Source organism: Falco biarmicus, chromosome 7, assembly GCF_023638135.1.
Source record: "Falco biarmicus isolate bFalBia1 chromosome 7, bFalBia1.pri, whole genome shotgun sequence".
NCBI lineage: Eukaryota > Metazoa > Chordata > Aves > Falconiformes > Falconidae > Falco > Falco biarmicus.
This window is the reverse complement of record NC_079294.1, coordinates 55,671,786-55,693,101: the sequence shown is the minus strand read 5'-3', so window position 1 is coordinate 55,693,101 and position 21,316 is coordinate 55,671,786. Positions and strand designations below refer to the sequence as shown.

At 40.1% G+C, this 21,316-nt stretch overlaps 1 protein-coding gene across 5 annotated transcripts in view; it reads right to left on the bottom strand.

Moving 5' to 3' along the window:
* Window positions 1–21,316, bottom strand: part of RAB27A (RAB27A, member RAS oncogene family) — a 33,963-nt gene that overhangs the window by 4,449 nt on the left and 8,198 nt on the right. For 3 of the 5 annotated variants that reach the window (XM_056345311.1, XM_056345312.1, XM_056345308.1), the window contains exons 2-6: window positions 19,117–19,234; window positions 4,462–4,634; window positions 2,696–2,781; window positions 1,828–1,931; window positions 943–1,066 (exon numbers count right to left, since the gene is read on the bottom strand). In XM_056345311.1, the coding sequence (XP_056201286.1) occupies window positions 943–1,066; window positions 1,828–1,931; window positions 2,696–2,781; window positions 4,462–4,614 (467 nt within the window). In that variant the 5' untranslated portion in view covers window positions 4,615–4,634; window positions 19,117–19,234. Of the gene's footprint in view, window positions 1–942; window positions 1,067–1,827; window positions 1,932–2,695; window positions 2,782–4,461; window positions 4,635–16,628; window positions 16,795–19,116; window positions 19,235–21,316 lie in introns of all 5 variants that reach the window. The other 2 variants (XM_056345309.1, XM_056345310.1) reach the window with 2 other exon arrangements.

Below are 21,316 nucleotides of genomic sequence, written 5' to 3'. Positions count from 1 at the left end.
TTAATTAGTGTTCGACAGAAACAAAGATTTCACATAGTTCCTCTAGGAACACATGACCTGTGCCTGTGGGGAAGGGCAAAGCTACCCTGTCTTCCTGCTGGTCTGACTTGGTTTTCAGACTCTCCCTGGGAGTCTGTGAGCACGCAGATGCCTGCAGTAAGACACAGCAATAAGACACAGCTTACGCCTATGGAGCTAAGCCACAAAAAATTCACCTAAGGTACAGTCCTACCAAAACTGCTTGAACAGTTGAGGGAAGACTGAGGAGGAGGCAGAGAACTAGGGAACTGGGGAACCGTGGTCTGGACCAGAACTGCTCTTCTGTGGGAACCCAGCACTCTGTAAGCAGACTGTGCAAATGCTGGGGAATGGGTCCCAAGGCTCTCAAAGAAACTGAGGCCACATGTTTCCATGGCCATGCTAGAGACAATGGTTACCTTACAGCAAACTTGTGTAAAACAGCTTAGCTTGTAAATTAGGATATCATTGCTTGGAATTATTTTTGCTTTCCCTAAAATCTGACATGACACTCATCACCTCACCAAATGCTCTTTTGGATTTCATTTTATAAGAGACCTGGGGTCCCTGTGCCCCTGGAAAGCCTCAGCACAGGCAAGAACAAAGAATTAGACTCCCATCATTCACCCACCTCTCCAGCTAAATTCTGTCTGTTTTCCAGAATGTTTGTGAAAACTTACTTTGTTTACTGCAAGGAAAGAAGAAGAATAACCAATCTCCAGTGCAGGAGTATTGCAATACTGATGAATTTTTAAGCAATGCAGAAACCAGTAATCTCTGACAGAAAAAAAGGTATCAATACTGGCCAGTTAAGCATTCTAAAATACTTACTCTCACAATAACCTTTCGGTATACAGAAAAGGCATTACACAAAACATTTCATTCTGCTTTAAACACAGCAATAACTGGAAGGAAGTTATTTACCCATATTTTTCTGCAAGTTCCTTAGCCTCTTCTTCTTTCACCATTCTTTGGTCTTCCAGATCACTCTTGTTTCCACATAATACAATGTCAGGGTTTTCACAATATGCATGCATTTGTAGCTGACCTAACAGCAACAACACGAATTGGGGTCACAACCTACTGTCACACATAAAGCTCATTAAGAGCACTACTGCATTTCAGGGGACACAAAGTCCTTCAGGAAAATTACTCTTGGAAAGATGGAAAACAAGTATGTTCTCTGTTATCTCACAGGACTTCTGCTATTGCACGAGGAGCCAGCGAACAGGTGGACATCTGCTATCATGTACCCAATGAAAAAGCCAGGGAGCGAGCCAGGGGAGCAGAAGCCTGGCAAAGTCAGCACAGAAGCTCTGTATTTGTAGCTTAAGGAGTTAGGCTCACCAAGCATCTTCAGTGAGCTGCCAGGAAAGGATATGCTTCCCTCTCCTGGTGGATGATGCAGTTTAGGAACTCCTTCGCCTAGATACATCAGCTTAGTAACACTTGCCTTCCATCAAGTTTTGCTGACAAAGCTTCAGGTGAGTCAAAACAGAGTTTTGCACAGGCTTTCCACACACTTACATTACTGAATATCACCAGAGCTGGGGATATGATGTTCTCTCATCCTGCTTTTATATAGGTTAAGATTCAAAGTCCAGTAGACAAAGCTGTATTTCAAGTCAGCACTAGAAGCCACCACTTGAAGCTATCACAATTATGAATGCAACATTTACTTTCTTCTGCTGAGAAAGCTATAAAAACCAGTATTTTCAATTCTGTTTCTCAGTGAGACTCCATATTTATAAAAATAGCCCTCTCCACACCCATGCAAAGAAATAAAGAAAAAATAAAGAAATGCCATACTTATCCAGTTCCTGACATTCAGAAAGCTTTGCTCATTTGTCAGATCAAAGAGTAGAAGAAACCCCATGGCATCTCTGAAGAAAGCCGTTGTCAAGCTACGAAACCTAGGCCAGCAAAGTCAAATTAGTTGGCTCGTCTCACAAGTTACTTAGAAAATATAATTGCATATAGTCATAAACCAGAGGTAACTTAAGACTGAATTAACTAGAACAAAATATTTATCGTAATCATTTTGCTGGAGGAGGGACTGCATAACAAGAATTGCTGACATTACTATGGTCTAATCAAGGCCTAAGGAAATCAAGGAGACATTTCACTTGAGTGTGACAGCTTTAGACAAAGACTTATGCTATAAAGCATGACTTGATCAAGATTCAGAAATTAAAATAAGAATGAAATTCAAACTTTGAACAGAAATTTTTCCCCTGTACGTATCAGTTCTTAATTTTAAGATCATCAACCACTGCTGCTAGTCTTTTGATAGAGAAATAGAAAAGAATCTTTTGAGGTGATTTCACCTGTCTGACCTTCCCAAGACCTCAACATATTTACAGAAATTTAAGGAAAACTAAAAAAAGAAAAGCTTTAAAAACATCTATATGCATTGGCCATGAAAAAATAAACTGACAGTTTCCAAAAGATGAAAAGCAACGATTACAGTTTAAATGTTCTAGAGTTGTAAATTACACTTGTAATTTAATGGGTATTCATAGGAAACTTTCCATCACTGTTAAAATAAGCGCACATTCCCATCTTCCATCATACAATTAAAATGGAAAAATTGACAAATAGAATTCATGTACTTGGTTCTGTTTGCACCTAGCTTGATGACAACAGCCTTACTTGCTAGGTGGGTGGTGGAACATACCTTTCCTGCCCTGCAGTATCCCAGAGCTGAAGATGTATCCTCTGTCCTCTGCCACCAACACCATCTGGCCCGTTGGGTCTATACACCTGTAAAAGGTAAATTCGCAAGACTGAGTGTTAGCAGTCCAGCCTCTGTAGAACACAAAATAACTGACATTTAAAGTCATTAAATGCAGCACTTGTCGACACAAAGATCCCAGCTACAATTCAGTCCCCCTGCTTTATAAGACAGAAGTAATATGGGTTACATTATGCTTCTTTTTGAATATTCAATTAGATGCAAAATTATAAAAAAGTGAAACTGGAAGAACATTATCCAATAGACAGTGGACTCAAAACAGATTTACAGCGACCATTGTCTCATTAGACAAGCTTAATTTTAATATTTTCATTTTCTAATTTTTCCTATTATCCTGTATCATGTTCAAATTAAAATATAATTACAAGAAAGCAACGATCGGATCAAGCAATCTGGCAATACATTCATACCACTATCAGAACCTCATTAGCAAACTCATGAAGATAATGATACCTCTTCTTAGGTGCCAAAAGATTGCTGGAAAAGAGCTGAGAGTAGATCTTATCATATCACAGCTTAAAAAGCAGAAACTGGATGATAATAATAAAAGCTGAAGAGAGTACTGGCATGAAATTATAAATAAGGGCATCTGTTAGCTTTGGAAGGATCAGATGAAAATAGATTCATGTCTTGTTTAGAACACTTCATGTTAGGTCATCTTCTTTACCTTCAACTGTCATTGTACCTAAGATTAAAGATATGTTTGTAACTCTGGTAAAGACACATAAACTTGCTGAATTTGTGGATTACGTGATTCAGGTCGTGAAACCTAAACCTTATCCTGCATTACCAAATACGCCGATCAAGCATATCTGCCACGTCTACTATCCCAAAGAAGGAACAGTAACTTCTTCAAGAGACCAGTTTCGCATTTCACTAAGATATTTACTCATTGCGCTACAGTGGTGCATTGTCATCCATCAAAAGCCAGTCTGCACAATGCCCATGACACCATCCGGATTTCTGGACACTTGGGAAATCATCAGACTACACTGAAAGGCATTTAATACTTCTACATAAGAATTAAAAAAATTTGTGCCAGCTCTATTTCTCAGTGCGGTAAGGACGAGCATCCAATTAGTTATCATAACGCACTGCTCAGCTTCATGTCAAACGTATGTTTGCCTAGTTTAGTAACAATTCAGGGCTTAAAAAATGCACCCCAAACTACCTTATTTTTCACAGCTCTTCTCTGGTAGTGGTAACTGCTTAGGAAGCCAAATAAGCTCCACGTATCATGTGATCCCATTTCATTCATGTGTTTTAAAATCAACATTGCACTCTTTGTACAGTAGCCATTTTGGTTCAAAAAAAACCAACAACATTTTTATTACAGCCCAATCCTTCCTCTTGAAGAGAGTTCAACAATAAAAGTGCTAATCCAGGTATTGTGTGCACAACTCTTGGAGTAAATACACTCATCAACACTTGCTGAGCAGTAAGAAATGGTTGCCTATATCAGCTCTTCTTACTTTAACTTTGGGAGAAACAGAAAGGGATAACACACAACAATGACAAAAATAACCAGGTCAAATGAGATCATTTCCTTGTCAAGAGATTAAGTACACAGTAAGTATTGATTGCACGCCTACACATAAGGATCAGATTTTTTAAAAATAGATTCTAGCCATCACCAAGATAGGTACCATTTTACAGTTTTACCACTTTCACTGGTTGTGAAGACTCACCACTCTCTTTTCCCGAAAGTCAATGCCCACCGTTGTGATAAATTTGGAATTAAATTTGCCATCTGTGTATTGGTAAAGAAGGCTGGTCTTTCCTACTCCAGAATCACCGAGTGCTAGAAATTTTATGAGGTAATCGTAGTCCCCATCAGACATAGTGAGAATTCAGAAGACACCTTAAAAAGCAAAGCAAAAAAGGATTAGTTAGTCAACAACTCTGCCAAGGCATATTTTGACAAATGTTTAAAATATAAATCATGATTTGTACCACAGAGCATCCAGCAGTGGGACCAGTTCTGTACTTGTACGCTGGTTTTACCTTAAACTCTCAATTATGCCATTTACCAATATCAAATGCAGCTGTGACTGAAAAAGGACATAGTTAATTTTATAACATTCTTCCTACTAGAAAGAGATTTTAACTTCAGGAGAAGACTGGAAAACAAGATCTAAGTATCCAAGACATCTGGAACACGAACTGCAGAACCATTTATAATCTGCATGGAAGCTGGCAAAAGCTACTTAAACCTACAAGCAATGTAATTCTGACTTTACGTTCACTGGGACGTTTATTAACATATGAAAAAAAAAATTGCCTGACGGCCCACTGTATTTAAATAAAAATGACAATCGTTTTCTATTAATAGCTATTTTTCAGTCTCAAATAAGTTATTTCATACAAAAAGGAAAAATAACCAAGCAACATTTTGTTGTTTATGTTGGGGTTTGCTCTATTTAGAGGACGAATTTTCAAAGGTTTTAAAGTTTTCATCATGATGCTAGTTAATAATTTAAACTAAATCTTGATCCTGAATTGCCATTAAACAACATACATTTTCGTGTGGCCTGTACACATTTTATGAAGTTTCTTTCTATCCTTTTAAGCCTTTGAAAAAATAACCATATTAGATATTGTGTGAACAAAGAGCAGTAAGAGCTAGAACATATTACAAAAATCACTGGTAAATTTCATGTATACTAGATACTAGAAAGACTGATGTAAGTGCACTAGTACTTCCCTGTTGAGTAGCTACTGAGCCTCTCTTCCCTGCAAACAAACAGTAGAGAGCTGCCTTATGTTGTGTTCAAACATATGAACATGAAAAGATAAGCCTAAAATAACCATTCTAAAAACAACATAAAACTGGCATTATATTGCCTCTTATGAAGGAGGGAAACAGATACCAAAATACAAAAAAATAAGATAGATGATGAAATAATATACAAAAAAAGGAAAAAAAAATGTGCTGTTTCAACTGTAAGTATTTTTGGAACTACCTGTAGCTTGAACTACATAAAGATATTCATTTCAAGTCAAACACCGCAATAGTTTGCATCAATGACAAAATATCAAATCCCTTCTTGAATATCAACTGACAGTTTGAGGTTTAGAACAAACTCCGTATCTCAATCACCACTGTTAAGCTAAAACCGTAACTCTCAAACCGTAACTATCTTTAAAGCTTCAACTCTGTAAGTACCACTCTTGGTTACAAGACAGAACCGTGATCAGTCAACTTAGCCATGACGGGACTTACCACACTCACACACCGACGATGGTCAGATTTACACCCAGATACTCTCCAACTGAAAAGGCAGTGGAAAGCATCTAACACCTTGTTGCCATTTCCAGTTTTCAAGTTTCCCTTTCCCCAGCCAAGGCGTATTTTGCATTATGCCACCGAGGACAGTAAAATCTTGCAGGAAAGGGGGTTTAGGTGACAGAGTTCACACTCACTACCACACCACAGCCAGCCAATTCACTTTCCACTGTGGCATTTTAATACAAAGGTTTGCGCAATAGAGTAAAAAATTGAACTAAAAACCCCTGCAGTAATAGTATGAGCTTTTTACATAAATACACCACAATCTGGTCTGAAGGAGCAGCATATTCAAGTAAGCAAGCTGAACAGGCAGCCACACACTGACATAAGAACAGTTTTTGAAGAAATTAAAAGCCCTGACTCATTAGCCACACTCAATGTACCAGCAAAGGGCTTTTTGGGGGTTTTGTTGTTTTTTAAATCCTCCCCACTGTTGGGAAAGGAAAAAGGAAAAAAAAAAGAAAAAAAAAGTAAAATCAGATTGCCTACCTTGTAGCTCTACAAAGTCTTTTAATTGAAATGCACTAGAAGGAAGGGAAAAATATTTTAAAAGGCAAACAAGGAGTTTTTTACTAAAGACTGGGTTTGATTTAGACTTTCATCTCATACATGGTTTTTCATTTGCCCTTCATTTGCCCATGATCTCCAAGGGCAAAGGGCTGTGTAAGCTGCCCCTCTACTCAAGTAAATGTTCTTTCAGCTTCAATACACCTAAACTAATTGTTGCTTAAAAGGCTTAAATGCAAATATTGGGGCCAGTATATTCTACAAAGCCAAGTTACCTTCACATCTTTTACGATGCTATCCGACCTGTATAGAAGTATTTGCCTTGTCTTGTTGATATTTTGTTAGCTAGCTATAACTAGGTACCTTTTCATAACAGCTACAAATGATAGTGCCACCAAATCACTGCTAATTAATGTTGTAAGAAAGCTAATCTATCATGCACCCTGTGCAAGATCTTATAGAGGAAGAAAGGGCGCTACAGCTCTTCCTCGGAGCTGTAAAACTGTTACGGTTCAGCTGCACCCTGCCACTGGACAGAGCTGGGTGAAAACTCTGGGTAAGAGAGGTCACAGTTAGACCTTGGGGCAGCAAAACCTAAAGGCGTTCCTAGCGTTCTATCCAATTTTTAGAGTATCTGTTTGGGCAAACATGCCACATCATTCGGACCATTTGAACCTCAATTCTCCATAGAGCTGGTAACAAATACAATTTGCAAATGACTGACAGAGGACTAGGAACCCTTCACAGGAAGGGCATAAAAATGCATCTGAAGGATTTGCTTGAGAAGGAATTTTTCTCCTTAGCCTTTTGAAATGCACACACCTTTCACTGCACCTCATAATGTCAATCTATTATTCAAATACCTCCAGGGAGTGGTTCTTGTGAAATCCTGCACAGTTAACCTATCCTTGGAGACATGCAAAGAGCTATTTTCATAGCAGTTTCAAGCCTTGTCCTCCTCCCTGTACAAATATTTAAAAAGTGATCTCCACCCTCTACTTCCCAGACCTGCAGTCCTAATGCCCAGACACATCCAGCTCCACATAACAGAAATAAAAATATATTCACAGCAAAGTATATTCATAGCAAAAACTGCTGTGGGGTTTTTAAAAGTCATGGCCCTGTTACTAAAAACCCATGCCACTTTTTCCTTTCAGTTTTGCTTTTTTTAAAATAAGACTTTACAGCTTCACACCTTCCAGTGTTTCCTTCCAGATTTTTGTACCTTTTGTATCAGGAGTGGGAAGCAGAAAAGGAAGAACCAGAGGAAATTGATGATACACTTAGAATTCATCAGGTCACCAAAAGAAAAAAAAAAAAATCTGAGTTCATTTTAAATGATCATTCCCAAATCTTGCTTCCAAAAGTAAGAACTCCTTGGCTGAAAAAAATCACTGATGGGCACAGTTCTAGGCTCCACATCAAGCCCTCCAGGGTCTTGCCTTTTGTAAACTCCTCCTTAAATTCCATTCAGCTCTAGCTTTGCACTTCAACTAGCATGCAGATAGACAGGGGTTATGACCAAGTGCTGGGAAAACTCCACCGGCCTTTTCTGTTGCTGACAGGACCCCCACAGCCATCACGTAAGCTGTGCCCATACAGCTGCTGCTCTGGAGCCTCCACATACACATATCCAGATTGTGGCTTGCCAAGAGGGGATGCTCTGCTAAACAAGTGCTCTTCTTGTTCAGTGGATTTCCTAATCCAAGGTACTTTCACATTAATAGGCTTCAGTATTAACAGGCTCGCATTTTTGCCTCCAGAACACAAATATCAGAACCCTATGGTGTGATAAAACATTCAAGACTATGGCAGTGCTGCTACTGCATAAATTAAGGAAATTGGCTTGGCATGCAGGCTTTCCCCTGTGCAGTCTGGGGACAGGGAATATGCATTTTGAACTGGCCTTGCACAAAACATGCAAATCCCATGCTGCTACAGGGCTGATGGGGGGGGAGAAGGAAAAGGAAGAAGGCACAAAAGAGATGAATAAACGAAAACATGAGGGAAAAAAAAAAAAGGCACTGAGCTGCAAATAAAAATTTGTACCCACGTGCACAGTGTACAATTCAGGAAATCTGAACATGCTCTTAATCGGACAGTCCTCAAGCACAGCAATTTAAAATAAAGTATACCACTTACCCCAAACTCTGCTAAAGGAATAGTTAGGGCACACTGGCAACAGTGCTTCCAATAGGAGTATTTTTCTAGCACCACCTCTTTTAACACACAACCAAGAGGCCTATGTGTCACCTGTTTGCATTCATGTTGATAGGTGCTCAGAGATAAGGAGGTGTGCCTCATGCCTCCCCATGCAAGGAGGGTGCTGCCTGACAGCATGGCTTGGAAGCAATTACACAGTTCACACGTCCTATTTATTCCTAGAGGCAAACAGCATTTCAGAAGAGATTTGTGCATGACCTACCTAGGAGCAGATCTGAAGTATGTGCGAAATCACACACACATCTTACTACAGTTACATTGTACCTAACAAGTGTTTTCATACTAAAACGTGTTTTACGATGGAGTATATGGATCACAGCTGTTCAGTTCTGCTCGCTACTTTACATCCTCTCTCAGGTGCAAGGAGGATACAGCAGTCTCTAACACAAACTGCTGTTTTCTTTCTTTCCGTCTTGTGCAGACTTGAGGACACTGCATTGCCCCATAGCTACGATGATGAAAGCCATCTTTACCATACATTTCTAAAGAGAAAAATTATTCTGTGGCAAAGACTGGAACATAAGGCTTGACATGACTTCAGACCACACCTGCACCACAGCCCCATGTTGCAGAGAAGCAATACATATTTAACGGAGGAAGCTTGGAGGGGGGGAGCGTCCTCCCCCACACTACACCACCTAGCCAGCCCTCCCAAGAGCAAAAAAAACACTATTCTGTATGAAACTAGTCAAATAAAACCATTTGCTTGATTCAACCCATTCTTTCCCCTCATACCAAGTGAAATGACTCTCTGTACAACTCTGACATCATCCTGAGCATCCCAGACCTGCACTGTAGCAGCCATAAAGCCAGCGAATAACATGGGAGGCTATACCACACAATTATAGAGACATACTAATTCAAATCTGCCAAAACACAGATATTAGACCTATAATTAATCCATATGTTAAGATACCACAGATTTTCATCATTATCCTTTTGGGGATGGACAGCAGACACTCAGGGTTACAACTAACAGTGTCACTCAGCTTTCAGGTAGATCTTACAGACAGATAAATTGTGTCTTGGCCTTGCCTTCTCTGCTCAGGAAAGGCAGACCCCACTGGAACAGTGGGGCATTCACCAGGCTGCATCATAGAGACAGGAGTGAAGTCTGCATATTCCCCCTGCAATGGAGATCCAGCCCTCCATGGATGGAGGGAGCGCAGTGATGGGGTTACATCCCTCGGCATCTATCACAGCAAGGGTAGCATATGATAGGTGAAAGAGTTGGGAATCTGCTTAAGAATGTTCCACTGTATTAATATATAATTGAGCCATATTTGTAAATATACCACGAAAAAGTCAATGCTGTTTAGAGTTCACAAATGCTTTGCAAATGAAGGTTTTCCCCAAATATGGCTTTATTCTTAAAAAGCAGTTGAGGCTGCATGCCTGTGATTGAAGAGCTGACAGGGACATTGAGGGAAGAGGAGTCCAAATCCCACAGAGACAGAAAAGGAAGAGCCTGCAGGTCTCTCAATGAACAATATGTACATACAAGTACGTGGTAATAATGCACTTGTACAGGTTTGATCATTCTGCAAGTGCGAGTCAATTCATACGACAAAAGCTTCCCACCCAGGCACTCCACAGGCTTGAACAACTTCAATAGCTGTTTTACATGTCCCCTGATCTGTTATGGCAGAAGCACAAAGCAAGCGATCTGGACCTCAAAGGAGTAAGTTTGCTAATCCTGTCATACCAGCACTCCGATCACACTACAGCAAAGCAATAACCACATTCTTGCCTAGCGTGGGTGAAGCGTAGCCAACAGCCTCACCCTGCTCTAAGGCTTCAGTGGCACCTTAATGCTTGCAAAACTGGTCACCATCAGACACTTCCAGTTCTGTCAAAACAAGAGACAGAGAGTTAAACAATGTTCCTGCTAAGTCAACACATTATTAGAAGTGCCTTTGGCTAAAAGCTGCCAAATATGTAAAACGTAATATAAACAAATTATGACAATTTTTTATAAACTCAAGTAACTGCTATGCTGGGGGAAGAGTGTTAGTAAATAAGCACTTTACTGAAATACTCTGAGCTGTACCGGTTTTTTCTCAGTAAAACATATGACCTGGCTTGCTTTAGTTTTGGCCAAAATAGCACTTTCTGTGACTTCTGGAACTTTTCTAGAACAGAAATAACAGGAAGGAAAATACCCCTTCCTCTCAAAAATGAGAGAAAGAGATTCAGTTGCTCTGAGCATTTTTTTTGATTACTCTCAATTGCTTTACTTGACATTTTATTCCTATGACTTTTTTAGGTTCAGCTATAGAGGAATTCAAAGGAATCGTAGGATCAATGTCTAAGGATTGTCTTTTTCCTGGAAGGATCTATGTTATTTTGAGGGTGCTCAGAATACATACAGGAGTCTGCAAAAACACATGCAAAAACTAGGCTGCAAGGTTTTAGCTTCCAAATGCTGTTGTCACTTTTATCTCAGCTGAAGGTGCTCTAGGACACTTTGTCAGCTGTCAGCATTGCTAGAACTGCAGAATTTTGCAGAGCAAGAACTGACAGGCACACAAAGCACTCTGACAATGAGTTATAATGGGACATGTCAGGCATAAAATTGTGATCCTATGCAGAAAGGGGGCACAAAAAGAGGTAAGTGAAGCAACAGGCCTGCAGATGTGGTGAGAACTTTGCACAACAGGCCAGGCAAGGAAACAGCAGATTTTGGATTTCGTTTCCAGAAACTCAGGGCAAACTGGGAATGGAGAAGCCAGGAAAGGAAACAACAGTTAGGTTTGCAACTACATCTGCATTTCAACATAACCAAGCCAACGAAAAGGAGGCTGAATTTCAAAGACTGGCTGTTACATAAAGGAATGAAAGGCAGCAAGGGACTGGAAAACAATGGCAAGTAAAACCAGGAATGTTGCAGGGAATACTCCATCACTCCCTCACCACCCATATGGAAGGATCTCTGTGCAGTTTCAACTTCTCTGCAAAAACCACACCATCATCTCTATTCCCTCATCGGTTTCTAACATTTTCATGCTTCATGGTAATAAAATACTGTAAATAAAGATTTGCAATGCTACCTGATGAAAACAGTTGAACTCTCTAATAAGACCTGTCCCCTTCCTGAGAACAAGAGCTTTTGCCTCTCAAGTTACGTCTTTGAATTCTCATCAGAAGTTGCTTTCCAATTGTAGCAGTGAAGCTAACACCTGTACCATGTGAATAAATTCCAGAGCAGACTGGGAAAAATAAAGCGAACATTTTTTTTTAAAAAAAAAAAACAAAACAGCTCCATACTACTCACTCCTTCCTGAGCTATTTAACTGTTCCTTTAATAAATACGTTAAACCACAACATCCTACAAGTTAATGTGCCATGCTTTTTCGCTGACTTTATAAACAGGAAATTCAGAGCAACGTCCAGCATCCTTCCTTGACATGAGAATTCTGACCACTTTGGGATCCAGCTCATAGCTTACCCACAGCCTAACCTTAACATCTGTAACACATCACTACACTGCACCTGCCCTTGACAGTATCAAGGAATGATGAATGACAGTCTTGCATAGATTTACAGTTTCCAATCCTTTCAGTCAACACAGCAGCCACCAGGATTTCACCCATAAAGCTGGTCATATTCACAGAAGGATGGAAATATCCAGAAGCCTACCCACTCATTCAGCAACACTTCCAACTCCAAAAGTGTAAGGAAAAAGAGTACACTTTATTTCTGCCCTCAGAAATAGCCACTGAAAGATAAAGGAGAAGATAGTAAGAATCACAGAGGATCATAAGAATTGATCATTTCTTTAAGGAATGGTTTGGTTTTTTCTGGAGATAGCAAAAATCTCCAGCAGACAGCTAGAATAAGCAGACACAAGAAAAAGCAGAATAAAAGGAAAAAATAAAAAAATATAAAAACTGAAAAAGGATGCAATTTCATATGTGCAGTTATAATATGAATGAAGCAACATCTCAGGGAAAACGTGCATGTACTCATACTAAAGACAGTAGTATATTTCATGCTCTGCCTATGTGAGCAATTCAGTAGGGTACATGCAACACACCTTAGTCAGGCCAGGTTCTTTGTTTAAGCCCATTAAATCACACACTGCAAACAGCCAGAGGAAAATATTTGCATCTTCTTTAAAATGTTGGGGGTTTGGGGTTTTTTTTCTCATCCAGGGCAAGAAAATTCTCAGCTGCCTTCCATCTTGTTTTGTAGAACAGCTACCTGGAATACAGAAAATGATTCTCCAGAAGGTCACACTGCCAAGTTTGTGAAGGATACTTTTACTAGAGGGATGCTGCATTCCAGGGAAATAATCTGGCAAAAATAAATTATCATTATTAAGTCTATGAAAAGTTTATGGAAAAGGTCAGGCATCAGACAACCTCTAGGCACTGTTAGATAAATGTGAAACCCACACAAATATACAAATAGGACTATAAAACTGAATGATTCATCTAACATGATGTGGGCGAGTGTACAAAGGGGCGAGGCAGGAAAGAATTGCAGTGCAGAATTTAATCCACCTCTTCATCCTTTGGATTGGGAAATACCTGCTTCTCTTGTTTTTTCATAGGAGGTAAACTCTGTTTCTTGCTAACTCTGGTTTTTGATAGGAAGATGCAATAAAAGTTACTATTTTTGTTTGTTTTGTAGCTGCTACCATTCTTTAGCATTGTTGTTTTTCTATAATATTGTGATCTGTCCTTATTTTTGGTGCAAGTTACTTGACTTAGTTCAAGAGTAAATAACAAGGGGACATAGTATATAGCATTTCCTACATTTGTTCTGGCTATTTATTCCTCAGGAAATTAAAAGTTTTCTCATCGCTTAGATGACATTGAAATATCCAAAGATTTTTTAGTCCATCAGAAGTTTGTCTATGCATGCCAAATGAAAACAGCTAACCGCAAGGCATCACGGCCTTTTGGAGGAGGACTGAAGTGTTGGATCACATTTCCGGCACCAAAGAAAACATCTTGTTCCTCAGAAAACTTACTAGTTATCAAAGTTACTAACTGAACAAGTAATCAATATCCATTTCTAATGAGCTGGAAAATATTACCTATGAATATTGGGCATGGTGTTAGGAATAATGCTCATGTCATCACATCCAAGTGAGGAATAAGCCAACCAGAGCAGCAACAAGTGTTCCTCAGCTGCCTCTGGAGATAAGAGCCAGCAGTGTGCCCCGGTGGCCAAGGGGCCAGCGATGCCCTGGGGTGTACGAGGAGGAGCATGGCCGGCAGGTGGGGGGAGGTGACCCTCCCCTCTGCTCTGCCCTGGTGAGGCCCCAGCTGGAGCCGTGCCCAGTGCTGGGCTCCCCGGTTCCAGACAAGGAACTATGGGAGAGGGTCCAGTGAGGGGCTACAGAGATGATGAGGGGACTGAAGCGTCTCCCTGATGACAAAAGGCTGGGAGAGCCGGGGCTGCCCGGCCTGGCGAGGAGAAGGCTGAGAGGGATCTTATCAACGCACACAAACACCTGACCGGGGTGTCAGGGGGACGGGGCCAGGCTCTTGGCTGTGGTGCCCAGCGACAGGGCAGGGGGCAGCGGGCACAAACTGGGACACAGGCAGCTCCAGCTGGGTGTGAGGAAGAACTTCCTTCCCTGGAGGGTGGCAGAGCCCTGGCACAGGCTGCCAGAAGGGCTGTGGAGTTTCCTTCTCTGGCGACATTGAAAACCTGCCTGGATGTGACTCTGTGCAACCTGCTCAAGGTGAACCTGCTTTAGCAGGGGGGTGGACTAGATAACCTCCAGGTGACCCTTCCAACCCCAACCATTCTGTGATTCTCTGAATAATAGTAAGTCATCTGTAGAAGTATTTCATCACAAGTGTTTCTTAAATTGATCTAGAAATAGGGCAGAATAAATTTAGTTATCTGTGGGAAAGCAAGGAAAACTGTCAGCTGAGAAAAGCCCTGTCCAGTAACTAGAAAAGGTCATTCCTCCTAGTCCTTCATCTCGAATCCAATGTCATTGGACTTGAAATACAAGAGACAGTCTGAGATGCCAAGCAGGGGAGTGGTGCATATAGACAGAGACGGATGTATCTAGATTGATAAAACTGAGGTTTAGAGCTAGCATTCACTTCTCCCAAATCATAAAAATCATGAAATCTTGACAAAAGCATCCTTGCAGGTGCCGAGCTCATGGGGCCTGCTCCAGATCATGCTGGCAATCACTGCAGCGTGGAGACAGCCAGAGCACTGCAGGCTGTTAGCATGACACTTGAAAGAAATTGAGAGATGGGTTGGTCATGAATAATCTGCTCTTAAGAAGTCTCAGAAAACAACTGAGCCTTCTGATTTCACAGTCTGTAATAGCTACATCTGAGAGATACTTTCAGCCAGTACTGGGCAGGAGGTTTTAGTAAATGTGTCTGGAGATAGTAAGCATATGTGATGCTTCCTTGTTTCATACATGCTATGAAAAGGTTAGAAATAACCCACTGAGAATACTCTGGGCATAATTTAACTTGTCCCTTACATAATAAAACACTTCAGCCTGAAACAGAACCAGGCAGTATTCAATAGGCCACAACCTATTCTCTTCAGGAAGTTACTAATGTGCAACAGCAAAGCAGAAATCTCAATCTGTGACAGCAAGACACAGTCATTCTGGAGTACGCTGTGGCTCAGAAGTACCACTTTTAAACTCTTCTAACAAAGCAAAGCTAAAACTACAGGTTATTTTTCTTGTTTCACAAGAATTGAAAAATAAGCCCATGCTTTCAACACGTGACTGAATCTTCCACTTGAACAGCTCCATTAGAACTCCATTAACGCTGCCCAAGCTTTCTACTGAGGCTCTGCAGTCAGCCAAAATATTCAGACAGTGCTTTGGCCAAATGTTTGCTTCAATTTGTATCCTAGTACAGCTTCTTTTCTAGAGCCTCGGGGAAGGGATAATTCAAAAGAAACACTGATTAAGCAGGCTGAACTGCACAACACAAAGATTCCATTCAAAAAGTCTGCTGTTTTTCAACCTGAGTTGCCAACACTATTTATCTCACTGCTCTGGTCAGAATGCCATATTGCAGCATGAATTATAGTTAAATCTTGATACACAACAAAGACCACTCAAATAAACAGCACAGCAAGCTAGGATTTCTTACACTAATTCTTGACATGGAGGTATGCACGAGCCCTGCAAGGAAAGCAAGAAGAATCACAAGTGTCATGTCACAGTTTACCCATACTATTCATTTTAATTATTCCCAGACTGAGGGAGGCTCCCAAGATGGCTGTGGAGTAACACCTCTGACTGAAACCTGGCAGTTGTTGCCAGCTTTTTGTGCTGTAGATGCCTTCCTACAGAATTCTGCAACATTTCATGCCGACGTTGCTTCCTTAAGCTTCACTTTAACTGATGTACAATAGCAGGCAATTTCCTACCTCTCCCCTCAGAAGTCTTCCATTATAATTATTATTCATAATGTTTCTGCTATAGCTAATAAATGGCTCAGCAGCAGCAAGCTTACACAACAACCACCTCTATAACCCAAGTTCTGTAAAAAATATACAAAGTTATTCTAAGAAATCAAATTGCAGTCAGACTGCTCTAATTGATCCAAGCAGCAGAAGTTCCCTGTAGAAAACTGTGTCAAGGAAACACCTACAGAGTTTTAATACCACAGTGGATTCAGATTGTGCTTCCCTGACTTAACACTAAGTATAAAGCTTCGCATACTTATAAAGAATCTGAAAAGCTCATGCAAACTGACAAACTGACTTCATATAATACTTTGCAATTTTTACGTTCCACATTATGACTGAGAAAGGCATCAAACCTCGGAAATGAGAAACAGGATGTAAAGGGTAAGTAGATAAGAAAGAATCTATTCAGCTATGCACTGCGTGGAGAAGTCACAAGAAACTGGGAGTATGCAATGGCACTGTCTGACAAGAGTTTCTATTTGAAAAGACTCATTAAAGTAGGTGCTGCTGTTTCATCTTCTATTAAAAGACTGACTTTGGCTTGCAGTGTTTGATTTGATTTTAAACCAGTGCATACGATTTCCTATGGAAGGAAATAAAAATCCAGTAATGAGATTCCAGTAAAAACAAATTCAGTACGTGGAAAAACAAAGTCTCAGTTAGCACTAATCAGTACAGCTGCAGTGGCTATCATAGAGCTATGCTAACATACAACCACCCCCTCACTCCCAGAGAATTCCCACTTCACCAAGATCCCAGGTCTGCTTCTGTTTACACCAACAGCTGCACCATGATGCATCAAAACTGGATTTTTGTGAAGAAAATTTATCCCTGTGACACAGTGTTGAAACAAAATACAGAAGCAAGAGCTATATTATTTCCCAGTTATGAAATCAAACATTTTAAAGCAAAGAAAAGTTACTCTTAACTTTTTCTCCTTAAGTTATTTCTACTTCCCTTGGACTAGAGCTTATTTACCTCATTCTACTAGGATATGTTCCAGGTCTTTTTCCATTAACTGCTTTTAAGATTTTTTGAGTTCATTCTTTAAATTTTGCATAGTTGCAGAATTTTTGGTCTTTTTAAAAAAATTTTTTTAAAGTAAAAAAATTACAATTTCTCTTTGATGCCATTCTTAGTGACATGTTCAAAGAATTCCAGCTGAACTAGATACCTAGTTCGTCTTTTAACAGGCTCAATTACTCCGGGTGTTTTGTTTAAGATAGTGATACAAATGAAAGACATGCTGGAAATAAGCAAATATACTGAAACCCTCTGGGAGTATGGTGAGGGCAAGGTGGGCAACACCACATGCCAGAATATAGTTTTTGCTCTATACAACTGAATCCCAACATTATCAAAATGTAATCCCCTCAAATATCTTAGGCTATTAGAAATCAATACCCTAAAATGTGCTAGAAATTGTTTGTGTAGCACACATGCAAAATGCACATGTAATGCAATGATTGAAAACAGTAAAATTACAATGAAGCCACTATGACAACCAATCCAACACAGCACAGAAAAAAAAAAACAAACCACCATGCTAAGTCAAGCATCAATGTTTACAAAAAACCTTCCTTCCAGTTATTTTATGTAAGTTTTTCAGACATTGAGGATGTCTATAAGGAAACAGCAAGACAACATATTTATTTAACAACATTTATGAATCTGGCACTTCCTTCTCATAAACACAAGTCAAGGGATGATGAATCAGGGCTAGAAAAATAATCTTAAGACACTCTATCCTAGACAGCAGGTAAACCCTGGGAAAACCTTGTGACCTTCCCACAGAAGTGGAGAATACTGTTTTCTGTTCTCTGAACAACTCCTCCTTGGTTATATACAGTCTACAAATCTAGGACATTTGGTCCATGATTAGAAAAATGCTGGCAAATGGGCTAGAAAAGATGCCCGATTAAAAATTCCTGCTTGGGGTGGCAAGGAATGACCTAGTCAGATGGGCACATGCATTCTGAGTTTCTTCCAGAGGAGATACAAAACGCAGTAATAACATCCCACCCCCATATTGCTTTTACCAGAACTAATTTTAAGATTGAAACTGTTACTGTATGATTTAACAAAGAATGTGAACTAGATGAGCTCTCATGGTTCCTTGCAGTCCAATTTCTTTTGCTAATTAAAAATAACAGACTGTGCAACACCATTTTTATTCCTTTTATCAACAATACATTTAGTATACGTGAGAACAAACACATCAGTGTGCAACCCAGTTAAAAAACCCATCATTCTAAAGGACTGTTTTATTAATTATGATTTATCTTTATAAGTTAATGACAACACAGGAATACATAGAGGGAGGGGAAGTTTAAGCAGTACAACATTTAAAAATACCGAGTTACTTTGTTCTCTATTATGAAGTGTTATTTGCACAGCACACTTTACTATCAAAGGTCTAATTCCACGTTCTAACTGTAGAACAAGTTTGACTTTACACAGAAGGAAATGTAGGGTGATGACTTAGGACCTGACAGGGCACCTTATGGTTACTGAATCCAGACAATGGTCGCTGCAGTCATTTATTTTAACCTTACTGATAAACTTAACCAGGTTTGTCTTTAAATCTGACTGATTTCTTCATGAAAAGCAATGGCCAAAGACATACCGAAGAGCTGCAGTTTTGTCATTTCAACCCAAAGCCTATGATTTACATTAACCAGTATACCTCCCAGTTTTAAGTTTATTTTTCCCCCTAGAACATGAGGATGCAACAATGCTGAACTCTGTCTCTTAAAATCAAAATATTTCAGGCAGTTTGTTAAAAATAAAGCAACTTGTTTTGAAGCTCTTAACTGAGAAACAGTTGGCACACAACTGTCATCTCAAGGAAAACAATGTAATAAATCTTATGAAAATAAATAAAAAAGAGAAGGTGTTTACATACCAATGCTTAACAGCTGCAAAAGGATCTGTAGTTTTCCAAGGGTACTTCAGTGACAAATTTCCTGACACAGTTCAGATTTCTTGAATACCACAGTCATGCAAAAAGAGCCATTTCTCATCTGCAGGTAGGGTCAGCAGAGAAAGAAAATAAAACCAAAATAGTGTAGTTCAGAATAACAACTCTAAAATTCACACTGACGCGCAGAGCTGTGAGCCCCATACAACCACCCTACCCACCTAATTACATTCAGCTGCTTGTCATGTGGTCTTGCTAACAGATCAAGTGATCTCTTTTACTCCTTTTAAAACTAAGCAACAGTAGCTAACCAGATCTCCCTAAACCAGGTAACAAACATTGAGCCTTTGCGTACACTACTGACCCTCCTCCTTCTTGTCATAGGGAGAGGAAGTTGCACTGTTTCATTACAAAAAAGTAAAATAAAATACAGCAAACACCGTAGTCTAATGAAACACAGTGAGCACCAAAAGCTCCCAAAACCTAATGGAGAATTTTAAGTTTTGAACCTGGTTTTATTTTATGCCTTTGCAGATGACAAAATGGGCACAGACACCAAAGTGAGACCATGTGACAAGGAGCTGGAAGGATTTAAGAGGGCAGTGGCAACAGTACTGCATGGCTTTGTGGGCATCCATGTCCAGCCTCTTCTGCTCAAGCACTTCTGATGGCAACAAGCTCCAACAAAAGACCAGAGTGAAGATGTTGCCAGAAAATTTCTGAGCCGTTGCAGCTAAATCTGCGAGCCCCAACCCCCTGCACAATCCTGAGACATGTGCAGCCATTTTAAACATGTAAATAGTTTCAAGGAAATAAAGTTACTGATTTAACATGTAAACCAAGTCAACAATGAGTCCACAAGCACCCAACAGGCAAGATTCACATGTCTGGCCACATTGCACCACTGGGTCTGCACCCAGGCACTTGCTGGACGGAGACCCCTGCGCTTGGTCCAAGGGGTGAGAGGGACCACCCAGGCGCCTGCAGGCACCATGAAGCATCGCCTCTCTCACAAACACCCCTGACACTACAGATGCTAGCACCAGAGGTCTGTCAAACTTGCTTTGTCCGTGCCTTTCATTCATGTGTAAGATGTCGCAGATGGGAGCTTTTACAGGTAACAAGTAGCCTTGCACAGCCTTTTTCGTCTCAACTTCTTTCCTCACAGTGTTTGAGAGCAGATATGTAAGAAAGAAAACTAAAAAGGCTTCTAAGACTCCCCTCCAGTCTCATCATTTAAGAAGTGCTGCAGACAGCCTGCTACAACATTTAACATATCCTTAATGCATTCACCTACCAGTAACAAAGACGACTCCACAAGCTCCTTAATCCACCACTCATTTCAGTGCTCAACTATTGCGCCTCCTTTCCTGTGAATCAAGGCAATTTTCATTGCCCTGACCCCAGTGAAAAACCTAAGTTCTGTTACACAGAGTTGGCAAACAACTATCCATGGTGGAACACTTTTTCATGCTGTGCCTTAGCATTTTTCCAGATTTAACTAAAATCCATTTCTTTGACATTTTGTTACAGGTTATAATTTTAAACACTCTACCCCTTCTTCGCTTATTTTGGTATCCTATAAATTTCACCACACTTTCAGAAGAATACAGAAGTCCCTTTTTTGCTTCCACATGCAGTAAAAAAGTTTGTGTTCAATTGTCAGCAACGTGAACATTTTTAACCTTTAACTGCTTCCCTGATCGATACTAGCACATTGCTTACTGTGAAGAAATATTCAGACCACAAGCACCCGAGAATTTCTCGTAACTGCTCCAGAGCACAGAAGGAGGAACAGGATAAGAAGTGTTGACAGACAAAGCAACAACTCTTCTGCCATGTTGCAAACAGCCCTGGGGGGTGGCTACACACACTGAACACCCTGTCTTGAAGCCTCAACCAGCAATGTAAATGGAGTTCAAACTTGTCTCAAACAGTAAGGTTTTTGCCATCTTTAAGGGAAAAACAATTCATAAATAATTCCTAGACTTCAGCTTTTTACTTCAGGATGAAACGAGGGTGCTTAACTTTCTTCTTACCAACCTGGTGTGAGGAATACCAATTGATTTTCCCTTCACCCTTCCAGGAAAGAGTGTTATCCAAAACAGTAAGACTGTGCTAGGAAGGTACAGATGAAATAAAGCTTGTTTTCTGAGGGTGACGTTATGTTGATTTCAAACTGCAG